The following is a 19,155-nucleotide window of genomic DNA, read 5'->3' as shown; positions in this document are numbered from 1 at the left end:
AAAACATATCTTGCTATAGCCAGCTTAAAAACTGAACATCCGAGATTTTAAAACTGTTGTAGGCTAAATACAATAAAAAATGAATAAATTGAATTAAAATAAATATTTTTGCTAAACCTGCTCTTTAAAGTGAATATTCTTGCTTTAAAACACCAACTTTAGTGCAGCAGCACAAAAGGGTAAAAGCTCAGACAACAAAATAAGATTGCGGCGGGGTAGTGTGCAATAGGCTTTCAGGCTGAAACAGGTGAAGCACGCTTCACAAGGTTCCACACTTCCAATTTAACCAAGTAAGTACCGGTTCAAATTTACAAGTTTGGCAAACTAATTGCGATAAAAAGAACAAAGCAGTGTTTAGACTTTGCTTGTGAAGGGAAAGAGAGGGATACTGCTATGTATTCAATATTTGAGATTAAAATCTAAAATTTTCTGCCAATGATCTAAAACTCTCGGACAATAAAACAATCTTTTACAAAAAATCGAAAGACTGCCTTACTTAATCTTTAAATCCGCTTTATCGCCTAAAACTCCTAAAGGTTTTATCGTTCACAACTACTGCGGTATTACGCTTTTTGCTGATTGCTGCACTAATTGTTGGTGTTTTGAAATCATTTATACTGTTCAGTTCATTTTATACTGCGCAAGGTTGCCAAAAGTCGATTTTTAGTTCAGTGTTCAAATACGCAACGCTGGTGACTGTGTTTGAACGACTCGATCTGTCAGCTTTTACTCCGGGTTATATTTACACTTTACAAAGTTGCCCACGGTTTTACTAATTTAGGTTTTGCGTTGAACCGTCACTTTAAGATAAAGTGAGTTGTGGTTTTATCTGTTTTGAAGAATCATCATATTATAATCTAACACAAAACTGTGATGATGTAACTTCAATTCTGTATACGTGACTGTGGATACGTGATCTCTAAACTAAATTACCGATGTGTTACAAATTTTACAATATGTCTTTATTTTCGTTTCGGTTTTGTCGGTCTTAGATTCAAAATTATTTTAAAAGAGTCAAATTTTAGGTTGATTATGTCATCGGTTGCAGAAATCATTGAATTGCTTTCCTTCCTAACCTACAACCACAGGGTCATTTTTGTGAGCCGGCAAGAATCCAGACGCTGTTTTGTGCGGGAAAATTTGACAGACCTAGAAAATACACCGCTTGGTATAATGAATTTGGTATAATATGTAAATCTGTGAGCATTTTTGCGCTTTGCCGATCTCAGCTTTTAACTAGCAAATATTTTTGAATGAAATCAAATTTATTTTCCATTTAGGCAGTATGTTGAGAGCGGCGAATGTAGCTCCTCTGTCAGAAGTACTGTACCGGCTCACCGACGACGAAAAGAAAGAAATTGCTGAAAGAACAAAGAAGATTTTAGAAGAACACGATGAGCTTGATTTCGCCATTGCAACAGCTTGCGCCACCAATAATAAAGGTTTAAAAGATACCATTATAAATCAGCTGATTACTTTTATTGAATCAGAGGCGATGTCTCTTTTAAGTCAGAACAACTTCAACGAAATTTAAAGCTCAATAACCATTTGGTTTTATTTTTATATGAACGCACTTGTTTGTTGCTGCTCGCGAATTTGTTTTCTTCATTTAAATGTCAGTAAATGCCAGACTCTGGGTAAGATGTCCATGGCTACATTTTACTCTTAACATAACTTACTGCTGTTAACTATTTGTTGCTTGTAATAAAATTTTATCTAGGTTATTTTTTTATCTTTAGCTTTTCCCAAATATATATATTTACTTGTAACGTGTACAGTATAAATATCGTTAAGTAAATATTGCCGTAGACTTCAAATGGAATGCAGTCGCAATTATAACAATTAAAGCAAGTGTATTAGACCTGCATAGTGTATAATAATTAATTTATTTGATTTTTTTTTCGATAACGATTTTGCGCCTGTCTGCTTTTATAGATGCGATTAACATTGTCACACATGCATGGTAATAAAAATTTTATGTTTGCAGAAAAAATAAGTGCTTCAAAGCGTTTTTGGCTTTTTAATTCTGGCTAATTAATACCAAGCGATTTGCAGTTATTAGTCGATGATGCAGCTCATGAAATCGTAAAATCTTGTTTCAATATTCTACTGTACAGACGAAATATAAATTTTTAGGCTTACACTCAAAAATATAAAGCATTGCCAAATGATGGAGCATATATGGTTTCTCCGGAAATATATGACGTAATCATTGTAAATCTTTGCTTTGATTGAACTCATGTAAACTCTAATGAGGTAGAAAATTAAGTAGAATTGTTTATCTCAGATTATATGGAAGACATTAAAGTAAAACGAACGTTGTTTAAAACTGTCTGAAATATAGCGCTTTTCTAAAGCAGCTAATAACTGTAACAAGTTTAAAATGGTATAACGTCAGAGAAAAATGTTTTTTGCAATTTCTTTTTAAGAATTAGTATCAACCGCGCAAACTGATTTTAAAATAACAAACTTTGCTGAACCTGCCCAGACTAGATTGTGAAACAATAACAATCAGCACTGCAATTTGCAGTAAACGTAAACCGTGGCGATAAAGTTGCATCAGTTGTAGCGTATAGTCTACAATATACCTTTAGGCCCAAACAAGTAAAAAGTGTGAGAAAAGGATTAAAAGAGACGAAACCATTCTCTCGACCCACAGAAAATCTATGGTGTGGCAAGCATTATCGTGAAAGTGTTTCGTAACTTTGGATTTATCTCTGTAGATCTTACTTCGTTTTTGTTCTTCCAATTTGATTTCCACTTGTTTGTCCAATGCGTTAACAGTCTGATGAGCACGCAACTTTTAAGTAAGTAGTCCAGTCCTGGCTATAAATCATTCTCGTGGATTTTGTACCTAAAGGATGCAGTTGATCTCATATTCAGCTTTTAAACCTCTTTAAATTCATCCAATAGTTTGAGTCAATTCCAAAATTACGTTTGGTTGGGTCATCTTCAAAATAACATTCGCTGCTCCGCGCAGGTGTTCCTTTGTTCAAGATTGCCAATAAAGAAGTGACTAATACATTGACGGTTTTAACACAGTGTTTCATTTTAACGTTTGAGCAACATAAGTTCTTAGTATTTCTCATTTTAAACTGGTAAAGTCGTTTACTGATGGCGACACTGTGAAACAAAGCTTATTATAGCGAATCAATTTTACGCCTTAACATTACATGATATTTCCTAAGAAACGAATTGCTCCGTCGATGGCTGCCGCGCTTCATATTGTAGTTTGGGTGTATATCATCTGAGTGACAGTTTATTTGAGTGACAGTATTTGAGTGACATAATTATGACATAAATCATTCATTCGAGTGACATAATTAACCCTAACCCATTACTGTAGTTTGAACAGTACTTTCCAATGTGTCACTCAAATGAACTGTCACTCAGTTGATCAACTACCTGTAGTTTATAGGTTATTTAGCGTCCGTATATTCCACTTAAATGAATTAATTTCACATTTTCATGAGTTGAACATCAACATTAACTGTACTGCCGCTTATCGTCTTTGTCCTTCGCCATGAAAACTCATACACGCCACGAAACACTAATTCTTCCACTACCGTTTAGTTTTTACTATATTTTGGGAGCGAGGATTTTCAACGTAGGTCTAAGCCATGTCTACAAGCCGACGGTATTCTATCTTTACAAGCAAAAAACAGAAGGTTATGACATCAGTATAGAAACATGTTAGAATCCTGTATAGTAAACAACGCATAGTAACAGTAAGTAAGACACAAGAAATCCGATGAAACAACAAGTTTTGCAAAATCTAACGTTTAATAAAATGCAAAAATCAATTACAAGTAACAACCAACGAGAGTGTAACAGAATAGAAAGACAATGAATGCATATAAATCATTTTCATATTGGCAATAGAGATACTTCAAACCGAAAGTGAATACGCTTCAGTTTCAATGAAAGAAATCAAGTTATTTATTATATCTTCTCTTAACGCTTTGCTCTTGTGATTGAAAGCTGCAGTCATGCCGTAGTCGATGTTGTTACAGTGTTTTTTAAAAATCTTTTTCGTTCTTTCTGCAATTTCCTTCTTTTCTTCGTCGGTCAGCCGGTACAAAATATCCGAGAGTAAAACTGTTGAATTTAAACGGCTCGACGACATCGCAGGAGTCATGAGTCTTCCTTTAAACGGTAATAAAATTTCTTTTAAATAATTTATAAACACTTGCTAAGTCGCGGTTGATAAGCAGCAGAAATCAGCATGGATGAAAACTATAGAAAATTATTTCGAATTTACCAAATGCTACTTCAGAATTTCTGACTTGGTAATCCTGCACAACAAGTCTTTTGGGATTTTCTCCGGCCACAAAAAGGACGCTGTAATTGTAGGTGAGATACGAAAGCAGATCAATAATTTGTTTAACCGATGGCATTGTCAACTTAAATTTATAATGTGTTTTTAAAAGCGAGCGTTGGTTCCAAGACAAAAATTAGGAATAAAATATCTAAACAGGATTATCAGTATAAAGTGTGGAATTCATAAGATACAACGTAAGACTGTGATATTATTGGCATTAATGATTTCTGTAGCTCGTCGCTACGTTATTAGCCAATTAATCTGTAGCCTACCTAAGGCGCGACACAGTTTCATAAAAATTTACCATTGTTTTACGAACTCTCATTATCGGTGTTGACGTACGGTACCGAAACCTTCTGTAGGCCTATATATACGTCATCCATAGTTATGCTAAATTACTAGTAAAACTTAAGCCATTTTATAAATTTTATTCAGAATACGAATTAACCGAAAATGAGTAAACTATAGGGGGAGGTAAAAATAACCTCGCTACACTCAAGCAAGATGAAAAGCAATATTTTTCATAAAATTAGATAAAAACTTTATTTTTCCTTCGAGTCATGGCTTATTGTAAAGTTGGGACCAATCCAACATAAACCGTAAATACTTTTGTAAGATATGCCGAGTGGTCAGCAAACGTTTTAGAAATCAGGAGGCTAAAATCACGATACTGCGCGGAACAACCTCTCCCGAACCTGTCAGTTCTAAAATAAACGTTCAGATTAAAAATATCAACAATTAGTGCTGCAATTAACACGAAGCGTAAAGGAACAAAACGTCGCGATAAGGCTGCAGAGGTAGTGTATAAGCCTTTAGGCTCAAACAGGTGCAACTTACGTCATCGTGTCCTACAATCCCAGTTCAATCAATTCCGTGAACAAAGCAAGTGAAGGCGCCATTATTTATCAGCTGTTACAGGGGTGACAAATTTGCATGAAGTTATGTGTTAATTCAATTACCACTTTCAAAGCTGTGGAACATATAGGCCTATAGCATAGGTTATATATGACAACAATGAATAAGTTATATTTGATACTTACGCTAAGTTATGTCACACGTCATGGCAATATACATAGGCTAACAAAGTTAAAAGTTTTGTTTCCTGTTTTCTTCCAGATGCCAATTCGTTTGTCACTTCAGCAAAGATCAGTCGCTATAACAATATTCAATCCACATCGCCATAAACAACAACTGCATCTATTCTTCGTGCAAGGTTTAAGTCGTCCCGACGGTTTTTGTGTCTACGCTGATGCCTGATAAGTTATCAGTGATAACTCAAATGGCTGGGTTTATTGCGCGGCATGGATGGCCATTGACCAGTGGCCACTACCCAATAAAATGCCTATTTAAGTTCAATCCTAGGGAACTAAATATCTTCGGGCTTTCAACATCAACTGTCACCTTGGCCACGACGACGTCATTTCTCTGCGTCTCAGCAGGTCAAGCTGGAGGAAGAAAGAGAAGGATTGCTTCTGATCTCAACGTTAAAGCTCCTGACGATCAAACGACATCACTTGTGATTTCCAACGTTTCGACATTGTAAATGCTTTCTGCTGAAAGCCTTCACACTTTAAGGTTTCAACGTGTAACATCCTTTAGTTGTTGCGGATCTTCTTCGCTGTGGATAAGATTTGCCCATTTATTGCAACATGAATTGACAGTAAATACATGGTAAAGGGCAGATATGTTTAAAGTTTTCTCACCTGTGATCATAGGAGCACTCACCAGCTGCTAAGTTGGTTGTTTCAGCTTAAACTGCAATATCATCGTCATCGTCAATGTTATCGAAAACGTCTTTTGCAAAATTTGTTTACTAACTGAATTCGAATAAACACCACATACCATAACATCGCTTTCCATTCTGTTCCCAGTGATTATACGTACAATATAATAAAAAAAATTGAGTGGATAAAACGTGGTAACGCTGCACTCCCAGTGACTGCAATGATAACGATTTTTGAACCGGAGAATGAACGCTAGGCCTGGTTGGAATCTGGTGGTCGAGATCCAAGAGCGGTCGTACAAATGGTTATTTATAGTCATTGTGATTTTCAGTCTATTCTTGTTAAGAATAAGAATGGGATTGATACGTTCTCATATTCAGTGCTTTTATGGTGTTTTGGGTACCAAGACGGTCTCTTAAATTTTCCCAACGGTCACTCAAAATATAGCCTATACCTTTGCAACTATATAGTAGAAAATTGACATTGTTCTTAAAAAATGGCGGTCTCCTGGTATTTCTTTGGAGGTCTCTTAAGATTTCTTAGCAGTCGCTAAAGTCAGTCAGTCAGTCTATTTTTGGTGTTTTCCAAGCTTTGGCAGAATTCGATGAGAGTAAGAAGCTGATGTTTTTTTCAGAGAACAACCTACCTGTGCTTCTATGAACTTTAATTGTAACCTATAGGCATGGTCTCTTTTGTTTCTTCAGCATGAGCTTGTGAGAAAGTTTGGGGAAAGTTTTTTCAATAATTGAAAAACATGGACAGCGCCGATTGAGTTTTGTTAAGAAAGATATAATGATTGACATTAACTATACCAATACAATGACCTATCTAGTGGGTAGCGCATTTGCCGCTCACATTTTGTAGGCCTGGCCTTGATGTCTTCGGGCCGGGTCGTAGCAAGACTTAAAAGTTAGTACTTGTTGCTTTCTAGCCTGCCACTGGGCGTACAGCTGGTAGAAGATGTCAAACACGTAGTCGTAGAACTACTAGACAATCATCTGCAGAAGAGCACGCTTGCTCGAGTTGTGTTCGCGGTTTTCATTACGGTGTTTATCGCAGATTCAACCTTTTTGTCTCATAAACATCCCAAACTGGCCGCCAATCTGCCGATCAACAACCCTCAAATCCGTAATCGTCTCACAAACCTTAAGAACTTGACAACCGATTGTGCCGATTTTCGGTTAAGAATGATGGTTATTTAATTAAAATGGATATCAGCGCTAGCTTTATTGTGAAAGATTCCAAATTTAAGACCTTTGGTTGCTATTTCACGCTCGTTATCGGTAAGTAAAGGCCGTGATGTAGCTTGCATGTAATAATACTCACTTGTTCTTTGAAACTGGGTTTTAAATCAAATTTTAAAGAGAATTTTTTTTAAATCCCGATTTAGTCTCGAAAAAGCCTGAAAGCAACAAAATAAGGAGGACAAGCAGGCAATTCACACTTCATATTTTGATAAAATATTGCAAAATGTTGTAAATTTATTTTAATTTTAAACTTCTTAATTTTGTAAAAACACTTGCCTAGAGGCCCGAATTCCGCCCAAAATGTTTCATAGACTTTAGTCCGAACTAGGATCCAAGCATAGCCCGCAAAAAACGACCCGACTTTCATATCTGTGTTACCTAATATTGTTTACTTTCGCAGGCTTAACGAAATTGAAATAAAGCTCAGGTTGGCTTTTCGATTTTACGTCATAACATCTGTTTTGATTTCTCATGAGAGAAGAATCGCCTTGTCTTCGTCAGTGTTCATCTGGGCAAGATCTGGGCAAGACTTGTTCCGCACGTCGACGCGGTGCCTTATCGTTTGTCAAAATATACCCGGTTCGATTTTTGTGCGGCTTACTTTGTTATTCTATTGATCACTGCCAAAAATGCAAGTCTTTAAAAGCGCACTAAAAAACTTATTTTTTCTCTGTTGTGAAAGCTTTGTTGTCTAATTGATCATATAATCTTACTGTTTGTGCTTACGAACTATACGAACCATAGGGATCCTACAAATGATCGAGGGGTATATACAGCTTATAATGAGCTATTTTCGTAGTTTTGAAACAACCGAAAAGACGCAAATACAAGTCTGATACAACATCACATTTTGCAAAAACTGACTTCAACTAAAATGCAAATCGACAGAACAAGTTTGCAAACAGCAATAAAATAGAAAGCCAACACAGAACGACAACCGATGATTTGAGCAGATGAGTTAGTTCCCTTCGCTGTGGTTGTGCTTAGGGAAAAGTGAGCCTGCTTCAGTTTCAATAAAAGAAATCATGTTATTTAGTAAGACCTCCCTGAGATACGTTTTCTTGTTGACGTAGGCGATTATGATGGAGACGTCGATTTGGCCTTGCGATTGCAATATTTTCTTTGATTTTTCTGCTAATTCTTTCTTTTCTTCGTCGCTGAGCCGGTACAAGGTGTGCGATAGTGGGAATACAGAATGTGAAGTGGCAACAGCCATTGCAGTCGTCATAGCACTGACTAAATGGTGATCAAATAACATTTAATCAACTTTAAAAGCGCTTGCTATAGTTAAGTGGCAGACTACAGCCCAAAAAACGTCATGAAAGCTTAAATAGAATGGCATGGCGAAGTACGTCAAATTTACCAAAAGCTGGATCAGTCCTTTTTCCAGAGCCCTTTCGAACAAGACACTTTCTAGAACCTTCTCCAGCCAAAATCATGACGTTGTGATCTCTGGCGATGTGGGAAAGTAAATCGATGATTTCACCAACCGACGCTAGCATTGTAAAGTTAATCTTTTATCTTTTTGCATAACGAACTCTGATTCTAACACCTTTAGCAACCAAGTGAGGTCCGATGTCAAACAATTTATATTAAAACCAAACCGATATCTGAGTCACGTTTTACTTTTCAAAAAAATCGATTAAGGTGATGCCCTTTGCCCCCAAATTGGGGATATCTAGTTTCTTTTTCCTTCACAGAAATCGATGAAAGCCAATACAGCACAATTATTTTTTATCGTTCGCCTTTACTTCATTACACACAAATTCGTCGCCATAATATTGAATTTGTAAACATACCAATGTCTAAGGAGCTATTACACTATTTGTTTTGACATGTCGCTTGTCATGTATGTTTGCTTTATTATTGGCTATAATTATCTGATCAAATTTGCTCAACTTTATTAATATCAGTGTTCAGTGTGACAATGAAAAGAAACGTCATCCAAAGTTGGTGCAAAATAGGTTAACCAAAAATGAGCAAAATTGACGAGATATGTAGCGTGGCAAAACAGACCTTACCAAACTCAAATAAGATCTGACACACAATCAGTGATTTTTTGCAAAAAAATTAAGTTGCTGTCTTGCCATAAAACCATCAATCACCAAAAACTGAAGGATCGGAAAATAAGTATTGGGTAGCCGAAATAAACCTGACGAATGAAGGCATTAAAACCTAGTATCTCGCTGCACAGAAACTAAAACTAACAGCTTGAAGAACCAGAGGGAGAGTTTTCCGGAATGGGCTAAACAAGAGCTGCTTCCGTTGCTTACAAACTCTGGCTTACTATAAAGCACATTTTCACCAGGGTGGTGGAGGAGGTCATTTTCCGAGCATTTTCTAAACCCCGCTTATAGTTATGATCCTGGATTCACAGTGCATCTTTTCCGGCAAATTTAGCTTTGAACTAATTCAATTTAGCGTTTCAATTCTAGCCACGGCTTAACATGGAGTTCGATACGTTGCCTCTTGTGACATCTGTGAATACTTTGCACAAATGTCAACACCGACATCCAGCTTATTTCAGGTAAAGACTGATAACTAGGGCCCGCAAAAGTCAATAAAGTCAAAAATTTTTAAGAACCTCGTCTGACCACGAATCAAAGAATAAAATTGTTTTCAGCACCTACCTAGGGGATTGTTTCTAAGAAGTTTATAGGTCAAAATAAAGTCAAAATTTACAATAAAGTCAAAATTTTCAATAAAGTCAAAATTTGTCAAATTATGGCTTTTGACAAAGTTTTTGTGTTTCTTGAGAGTAATTTTTGTAAAAATCCTCGTGGAAGCATTGTAAATCAGGAACTGCGACACAATTAAACCATATTAACCCATAAAAGCAGGAAATAAGTCACAATGCCCACTTGGATCAGCAGTAACTTTTATCGCAAATTGTCCATTGTTTATTCATTGTTACGTATAAATTAATCCTTATGCCGCGTGAAGGGGGTTACATTACTTCTTCCCTGTTTAATTTGCTGTTTATTAGAATTTACCATGCGGAGAAAATCGAGGCAAAGTGCCCTTTTCACAAGGACAAAATAACACAAGCTACCTAAATCTAACGCCAAAAAACACGACGCACTTTTTATAATCCATAAAACACCTTGACTTTTCGAAAAAATATTACGTTTGGGTCTGAAATCGACAAAATATTATGTTTGGGTAACTGGAGGAAGAACTGTGGCCTCTACAAATAAGCAATTTCGTTAGGTCAAAATAAAGTCAAAATTTGATAAAAATAAAGTCAAAAAAAATTTTTTTTAGGTCAAAATAAAAATGGCCCTACTGATAACCGATTTTCTGTTAAAATCGTATGAGTTTATTAGTTAATTTTTGATTCAGTGAAGGGTTGTTGTAGTGCTAAGTAAAATAGTTCGTGTTTGCCCTGTCCGTCAACTGATATGACGTCAGATAAAGATTACAAAGAAGGCCAAACGTTGTCACCACGTGTACAAAATGGCCATGATATGAACGAGAAAGTCTCGAATATGCAACCAAACAAAAGCCTAACACTTTGCCTGAACCCAAGGTTTCGCGAAAAATTCCACCTTCGCATTTAAGCAGATATTTTAAATTTGCAAGGTTCTCCGGCAGGTTCATTTGCCTATCTTCTTGACTTCACCAAAGCCATGTTTTTCTTAGCAAAGATCCAACATCCTATTAAGACTAAACGTCCTTTACCCTTTCTGTTTTCGGTCACCATGAGGTGCTTGTGCCTGGTAATGTCGCAAATTAAACACACACTGCAATTTCTGGTGTCGCCCAAAACTGAAACTAAGACTTCAAGTTACCCGATACAAAGCAGAACGGAGATGCTTTGATTTAAGCGATCCATTCGGATATTTGCCATGCTGTTATTGCCTTTACCAGTGCCAGGTGCTGCTCACCATTGATAAAACACCTGATGCAAAACATACTCGCAAATCAGCTTAAACAGCTTTTCGATATAATGACCTTGAAGTAAGGTCACGTCTTTCTGCACGAAAGGCTAGCGTAGTTTAAAACTGTTCAATATATTGATACATGCAAACTGAAATATTCCGTATTTACATTAACTATGCTTGCACCTGTATATGAACCATAGTCATATTGAAAGAGTCCGTAAATTTCACCATTACTCATGTATTTTCAGAAGAAAATTGGAAGTGTTCAATAAGTTATAAGGCAAGATTCCCTATAATGAATTCCTAAAGCGCTATTATTAGTTACAGCAGTAGGGGAGCAAAACCAAGGAGTAGTGGATTGGTACCCACAGGGTGAACGAACAATCTCATTTTCCCCACTTTCGCTTAAATCCACCACCGTTATTATTACCCGATCTGAAAGTCGCCCCGTTTCTCCAGCCGCCACCTCCCCCATTTCGATTTGACTGTTGCCCCCTATAACCCCGGTTATTCCCCCTGGAACCCCAACCATTGGATCTTTGAAAGTTGCGAGATGAATTCTCTTGAAGTTCAGGAAGTGTTTCCGCCCGTTTTAAGGAGATTGATTCAGAATCAACCCAGTTCGATTCAATTTCTTCCTTGCAATGGTCAGGCAGATCAAAGACCGCTCCCTGGTGAAAATGAAAAGATGAAGATTTTTATCCTGTCAGGCAGGAGGAGCTCGAAATCCAGAATAACATCCTCACCTTTCCATCTGCAGTTAATCTCAACCCCTGGCACAAGTCTCTGATGTTTCTGCTGATGTATTTCTCCAAAGATGAAAAGACAAACCCAGCATGCCGTATGTCGAAATCGGATTCAAAATGCCAGGTTGTGTGTTTCTGTATGACGTAATCAAAAGACAAATCTATTTAAAAACAATGACACCAGAGATAACATTGTTGTGGGGACTTGTTAGAAAACAAGGAATTGGCCAAAGTGTAAGATGGGGCATTATTGCATTGAACTCTATTAATAGCAATGAGTTCTCCAGAAAACTGTTCAACAACAAAAATGGTCAAAGTGCCAGCTAAGGCTTAAATAAAGTGGCACATATGCATCACAGCTTACAAGTTAATTAAATACTAATCGAAACTGATACAAAGTAAAAAACGCGATGACAATAACTTACTTCTTGGGAATTGAGAAGAGACCTAGACTGTAATTTAGAGGCTCCAGACATGTGAAGTAGAGCGGCGGCTAATGCCTCGACAGCACCTGTTTTATCGTTAATTAAAAACTATTATAAAAGCAGGTGGTGGTGGTGGTCACTTCAATTTACTTTACTTTAATTAAATAGATGGAAATATCAAAAATGCCGTTAAATTGCCTACCTCCGTCATATTTCTCCGCTACCGTTTTCGCGTGTTCCATAAAGTCCTTTATGGTTCCCTTATCAACGTTGTCAAGCGCTTTGACCGCGTCATTGATGGAAGCTTTCACTATGTCCTGCAAACAAAAGTTGCTTGAATTTCTGTAACATTCTCGGAAACTTCTATTGAGCGTTTCAAAGATGTTGATGAGCACCTGGGGCTGGGGTGGCCCAACTCTTTTGAATTTTATTCCCGCTGTCCGCTCCACTCTTCTTATTGCATCGTCTTCGCTTGGTTTATAAAAACAAACACAAACACCATTTCTTCCCGCCCTCCCAGTACGTCCGGACCGATGAATGTAAGATTCAATGTCCTGTGGAAATAATGCGTTAAAATATAATAATAAAGTCATGATGCGAATTGCATTTGGTTTGTTTACAGGGCTTGTATTTTATTACAAAAAATATCTGTGCTTCTGGGCAAAATATGCCAAAACTTGAGCAAGTTATAATGAAAGGTCTAAGTAACTACGTAGGGTAGTGTAATAGTATTGTTTTTCTATTTCAATTTTTCTATACAGACAGAATGTAAACCTGGGGTGGGCTTGTCTGTATAACGAGGTCGATCTCGGGAATGTCCAATCCACGAGCAGCAACATTGGTTGCAACCAAACAACGAACATTACCGTCCCTGTACGCCTAAAGTAAGTTGGTGTATTGAATGCATGACGCACATAATTATACATATATTCAGCTATGTTGCAAAATTGTTGACTAAGACGGAAAATCTTGAGGCAATATTTCCTACCATAAGTATTACAAGTTAGGTGAACAATGAACGAGGACTGTAATAAGAGGCGGAAAAAGTATGAAACCTGCAGAGTGATTTCACGTTGCCTTTGTTCAATATCTCCGTGAAGCACTTGAGCCTTGTGAAGCTGCAACGACTCACACACAGAAAGTTCGTTTGCTTCTTTCTTGGTATCTGTGAAAATCATCGCTCGTCCGTGCTGACCACTGTATAGCTGAACAACATTTCCTGCAAAACGATATTAGCAAAAAAGCCAATTTTAGACAGATTTTAAGCCATTTTCCATGAGAATAGCAATTACAATGACAAACATCTTCTAGAATATCCTATCACAAATGTGTTTTTGCCTAAATCTGTTTAAAAAAAAAAAAAAAAATTGTTTTTGTGTTAGGTTAAAACCAGAAATGGTCTTTACAAACTAGACCTCCCACAATCGTTAATTTGCCAAAGAATAATTATCAAAGCAAAGACAAAAACTTTACTTTGTACTCAACACTTTGGCTTTAGGAAGTGCTTTGATAAACAAAATCCACTAAACAAAGCAGATAGAAAAAACGCCACACAATTACAAAAAGACAAAACACTAACCAATGCAGTTTGCTCTGTCTTTATAGTGACATCTAATGGCCAAATGTTCGACTGTAACAGCGGTGCGTACGTTGGAGTCACCGATGGTATCCACTTGTTCTGTTTCATTAGGACGCATGTATTTCCGTGCAGTCTTATGCACCCAGGACGGGCAAGTAGCAGAAAACAACAAAGTTTGTGGAGGTTTTTCCCGATCTGTAGAGTAGGAGGATACAGAAAATAATGAACTACTACACAAGAATCTGGGGCAGCACACTTGGATGACCACATAGTCTGTCACCACCCCACACCAAGCAATTACTGATTTTCTTTAATTTTGATGAAATGTATTTGTTTAATTTAATAAGGGTGAAATAAATTCTCTCTATCTCTTACAACCTATTGCTGTCACTCATAATCACAGTCCCAGTGAGAGATTAGCCTATGACACCAATGCATTTAAAGTATTTACCTTCTGTGAACGCATATTGTAAAATTTCCTCCACCGTTGGAGCAAATCCCATGTCCAACATCTGATCTACCTCGTCCAACACAACGTGCTCAGTGAGATTAAGTTTTAGGTTTCCTTTCCTGTTAAAAATGCACTTCATGAATTAATGGATTCTATTACGGAGCACATAACATTGGTAAATATTTCCTAAGGAGCAAGAATATGAAAACACTACTAATTTACAAAGTCAAGCCATTCTGCATGAAAATTAAGCTGGATCAACATATTCAATGAATTTTTGAACAAGCTCAATGCAATATAAACGCCACTATACCAAGACATATATATAATACATACTTGAGATGATCCAATATTCTACCAGGGGTTCCAACCACTATGTCCAGTCCATTCCTCATTGCACTTTCTACATAAATTGACAAAAACAGTTGCATTGTTTTAATACAATTCAAGAATCGTCCATCAAGATATAGTGGTTTTTGTTTGACGTGTAATGCATTCGAAAAAATGAATCTCAATAAAAAGTTCTAAATTAACCTTGCGGATAATAAGGAGATCCACCATATACACAAAGTGTTGCAAGAGATTGTGCTATTGCCTGAAAGTCCTTGTGCACTTGGATTGCAAGTTCTCGTGTAGGAGCCATTGCCAAAACCTGAATTTACAATCAATTGCATAGGACAATTAGCTAAACAGCACAGAGCATTCGATTAACATTTTGAGCTGTGGTAGCAAATAATATTTCTCACCTTTGGAGGTCGGCCACGGACTTTTTTTGTTGTTTGAAGGAGAAGTTTTTCAACAAGTGGTATAGCAAAAGACATCTGTTCATGCAAAGATTACAGTTTTCAAACTACGTGTTTCAACAAAACAAGATTAGAAATTATCACATCAATCTGGCATTGGTCATACTTATTATCCAGGTTTAGACGTTGATGTCTAGGTAGGTGTTGATGTAAATATCAAATCTACTACACGTGCTAATACTCTACATCACACTGCTACAGAGCATCAATGGAAAATTGTATTATTCAAAACTATTTTAGCGTATCAACACACACTCACCGTCTTTCCAGTTCCAGTCCCTAAACAGATAAAAACGTTGAGTTAAAAGCGGCAGAGTCAAGATTGTTAATAAAAAGTCAAGCAACACAATTTAATCCGATATCCTACACCCATCAAACACACATGTTAATGCCAAATATATATATATATATATACATATACATGATGACTTACGTGCTTGAGCAATCAGATCTACACCGTCATAAACATGATCAAAAGTCTTGATTTGAATGGGAAATAAATAGTGGATTCCTTTCTTTATCAGCAATTCTTGTGTTTTTTGCGTTATACGGAATTTGTCAAATGCACCTTGAACTTCTGGAGAATTTTCATCGATAGTCGTTGCTGGATCTGACTCTGGTTCTACTTCAACCTGAAGACATTTCACTTTATCAATACAATGGAGATGGCAATGGGTTGTAAATATTATGTGCATCTGATTAATAGTGTTCGTGTGGTATGTCAATGTTCATTGACTGGCAATCAGAATAGAATTAATATTTTGAAAGATCAATCACAAAAAAAATTACAACTAACCTTCTTCTTCTCAACTTTATCAGTTTTGGACTTCTTTTTCTTTTTGGGTGGTTCTTCATCTTCAACTCCATTTTCCACAGGTTCAACTTTTTTCTGGTTATAAATTAATGGATCAGACAGAAGCTCATACATCATAAATTTCTAATGCTTGGCTTTAGTTTTATTAGGTTCTAGAGGTCCACTAACTAATTTACAGAAGACCTGAAGTATTGCAGAACTGCTTTGAGCTCAGCTGTGAAAAAATTACTTTAGGCAAATACTAACAATTCAAAAAAAAACCGAAAATTCAACTTCATAGACCATAACATATATACACTAACATTAGTATATGTAGCACTTGTTGCAAAATTTAAATATGAACAGAGAACTTCTCATCATACCAGCTTTTTCTTCTTTGATGTCTTTGTTGACTTTTTTGATATCTTTGTTTTCTTTTTGGGTGTCCCATTTTCTTCATCAACAAATGCATTTATTTGTGGTGATTCTGGACAAGTTTCTATTAATTCCACCATATTTTAATCAAATTTAATTTTGGTTATACCTTGAAATTCGCACCCTAATTGCCTAGATCTAAAAACAAAATAAGAGTGAATACCCTATGGCCAATAGTAAAACTGAATATCAACCAGACTACTAAGTTTCTAGTGTACCAAAATATGAGGTCAGTATCCGACCTTCAGACATTAAACACAAAATCATAGATATTTCACAAATTTTACTTCATTTCTTCAAAGCACTCCCTTTGCAAATTAACACACTTCTCTTAGTGGTTCTACTGCTAATAAAAACACCTGTGAAATAATTTTTCTGGTATTCTATAAAGCTGCACTGTTGCTTTTCTTAAACATAGCGACTGAAATCTCATCTACTTTAGCATGGTCAGCAAGAACCAGAAGTCAGGCAATGCTCAGGTAGAATATATTAAAAGCCTAACCAGAAAAGCTTGGATTATGTAGTTGGTTTGAGCAGAGACATTGTTGTGGTGAATGTTTCCAATCTTTCTGCGAATACACATGAGCACCTGTAATTCACATGCAGCTTCACCTTACAGATTGTTCAGCCTAGTGATGTATGTTCATGCTGCAACTAATGGATCAAAGAAACCTGTATTACTTTCACAATACTACAAGGCTTTTGTGCGTTTTTGAGCCTTGTTGATGCCTGTGCCTGACACTTCAAATTATAGGTTGAGAACTTGCATTATGCGGTCGAAACCTTGTTTCAACACATGTCATATTAACTTTCATAAAGACCAGCTTGAATATTTATTACCAGGTTTTAGGCAGAAAACGAAATACAATACTTGTTTGCTGTGTTCCGATATTCTGCACAAGAACAAAAATCCACAGAGAGCACACAACATGTCTAAAAGCAGGGTATGAAAGAGAAGCACACCACTGATTGGTTTCATTCACATGCACAGAAGTCACCTCCTACGAAAACATCTTGCACAGGATTACTAATGGTAGAAACAAAACAAACCGGACACTTTTTGAACATACTGAGGTTTAGGTAGCATGCAGGTGTTGCATTAGCTATACAAATGCCAGAATGCATCATGTGGTTGTGTACTTCTGCCGTAAACCCCTTTTATCTAGTCAGGACTGGCCAACAAAAAACGTTTTGCCATCGTAATAAATCAATTTAGGTCTGCTGTAAACTTCATAGGCTAGTTTATTATATGCTTGAAGAATCTGATACGAACGTATGGCAGTCTTCATCAAGAATCGTGGCCAAGACTAATCTACAAAAGTGTGGAAGTACAAAAGTACTGATAACAACACTAAACTGCGGAAGTCACAATATAGCATATATAAAATTAAACTAAACCGAATCCCCACCGACCCCAACTCTTACTTTTCACGATTAAATTACCCCCAAAACTCCCTCACTTTTACAGATTACTGTTTCCTCACCTCAGCATATTAGTGTTCTTACCGTACTTCCGCAAATCAATGTTGGCCAAATCAGGGCCTCTTGTACTTTTCCACTCCCAAATAAGGCCTGAATGTTAAGGAGTTATGACATAGCAGAAAAGATACTATGGTCTAGTGCAGGGGTTCGCAAATACTTTTTGGCGCGACCCTTATCAAATAGTTCAAAATTCTCGAGAACCAAGCATTTTGTGAGCATATAATTTTGTGGAAAATATTATGTAAGTAAATATCGATGTTAAGACTACTATTGACAGTAGCTATTTTCTTGCACAAAATTGTGTGAAACTTAGCACATGAAACCGTAAAGTAAATGAATACATTTAATCTACCTAATGAGAACTATGGGCTTTGTGTTGAAAACAATAAATATTAAATAAGTATTAGTTAAAATATTTCGCGACCCAGACTGGAAGGTCTTGCCACACAGATTTGGGTCGCAACCCACTATTTGCGGACCCATGGTCTAGTGCAGAAATGCTTAACAGTGTCATGCGTTATTACTATACTAGAACCCACTTCCAAATTATGACGTAATTTGATTTGATTTGATCGTCATATTGACTAGACACGATATTATGACGTAATTTTTCTCACTACTCGATCCCGATGTAGGAGTTGTTAGGGAGTGCAAAAGTAAAGGAGACCCCAAAATCGTGCACATATAAAGCCTTTAATTATTTCTTCATTTATCATATATCGGTATTCAATGAATAAACCAACTTCGCCTGCTTTGTTTATTATACGTCAACGTGCCGATCTGTCAGTCTGCAGGTTGTTGATGAGTCTCTGGCGTACGTCTGTCAAACTTTCCACGGTGCATGAAACATGATCCTGATCTGTCATCGGCTTTTTCACGTGGTCTTCCGCCAAACGCCAATGTTCAGTAAGTTCAACAGGCCTAGCCTGCTTAGTTGTTTCGTTATCAAACTTAATGCCTAAGTGATACTGACCAGTCTGGCCTACGTCAACGTCATTTTTTACTGACCCGCTTGTCAACCACTCGTCAATTCGCAATCAATCATTTAAACAAACAATCGTGTTCAATCCGCGAATAAACTGCCAGGTTTTTGGCTCAATGTGAGACCTACACGAACTATATTAGCTTGTACAATACAAATTTCGTCTGGATATATTTAAGATACAATGGCTAATGCTATGCTAGCCTGCTACCCTTCACTAAGCTACGTGCTAAACTTTGACCATAGTCTGCAGTTTCAAGAGCATTTTTTTGTACCACGTGGA

General features: G+C 36.8%; 3 protein-coding genes and 1 non-coding gene across 5 annotated transcripts; 1 reads left to right on the top strand and 3 right to left on the bottom strand.

Moving 5' to 3' along the window:
- Positions 1-656: 656 nt before the first annotated feature.
- On the top strand, positions 657-2,114 carry LOC143469381 (uncharacterized). Of its 2 annotated transcripts, XM_076967057.1 has the most exons (3): positions 657-812; positions 1,026-1,168; positions 1,281-2,114. In XM_076967057.1, exons 2-3 carry the CDS (start codon positions 1,033-1,035, stop codon positions 1,532-1,534), a joined length of 390 nt encoding a protein of 129 aa, XP_076823172.1. In that variant the 5' UTR covers positions 657-812; positions 1,026-1,032; the 3' UTR covers positions 1,535-2,114. The 2 variants fall into 2 exon arrangements, with proteins under 2 accessions (XP_076823172.1, XP_076823173.1); XM_076967058.1 differs by lacking the exon at positions 657-812 and having other exon boundaries at positions 997-1,168.
- Positions 2,115-8,079: 5,965 nt separating this feature from the next.
- LOC143469408 (uncharacterized) lies at positions 8,080-8,851 on the bottom strand. Its single transcript, XM_076967090.1, has 2 exons — positions 8,656-8,851; positions 8,080-8,528 (listed from the first exon to the last, which is right to left on the bottom strand). The coding sequence occupies exons 1-2, from the start codon at positions 8,792-8,794 to the stop codon at positions 8,251-8,253; spliced, it is 417 nt and encodes a 138-aa protein (XP_076823205.1). The 5' UTR covers positions 8,795-8,851; the 3' UTR covers positions 8,080-8,250.
- Positions 8,852-11,394: 2,543 nt separating this feature from the next.
- On the bottom strand, positions 11,395-16,542 carry LOC143469482 (nucleolar RNA helicase 2-like). The gene is made up of 16 exons (XM_076967189.1): positions 16,357-16,542; positions 15,977-16,069; positions 15,614-15,812; positions 15,440-15,459; positions 15,124-15,198; positions 14,912-15,029; positions 14,714-14,780; positions 14,378-14,496; positions 13,927-14,121; positions 13,403-13,566; positions 13,122-13,226; positions 12,743-12,901; positions 12,550-12,664; positions 12,348-12,433; positions 11,923-12,057; positions 11,395-11,847 (listed from the first exon to the last, which is right to left on the bottom strand). The coding sequence occupies exons 1-16, from the start codon at positions 16,486-16,488 to the stop codon at positions 11,563-11,565; spliced, it is 2,067 nt and encodes a 688-aa protein (XP_076823304.1). The 5' UTR covers positions 16,489-16,542; the 3' UTR covers positions 11,395-11,562.
- Positions 13,715-13,841, bottom strand: LOC143469904 (small nucleolar RNA SNORA36 family). The gene has a single exon (XR_013119235.1). It is a non-coding gene; the product is annotated as a small nucleolar RNA SNORA36 family (small nucleolar RNA).
- Positions 16,543-19,155: the final 2,613 nt, after the last annotated feature.

This window comes from Clavelina lepadiformis, chromosome 8 (assembly GCF_947623445.1).
Source record: "Clavelina lepadiformis chromosome 8, kaClaLepa1.1, whole genome shotgun sequence".
Taxonomy (NCBI): Eukaryota; Metazoa; Chordata; class Ascidiacea; order Aplousobranchia; family Clavelinidae; genus Clavelina; species Clavelina lepadiformis.
The sequence above is the reverse complement of the archived record's forward strand: the minus strand, read 5'-3'. Positions and strand labels throughout refer to the sequence as shown.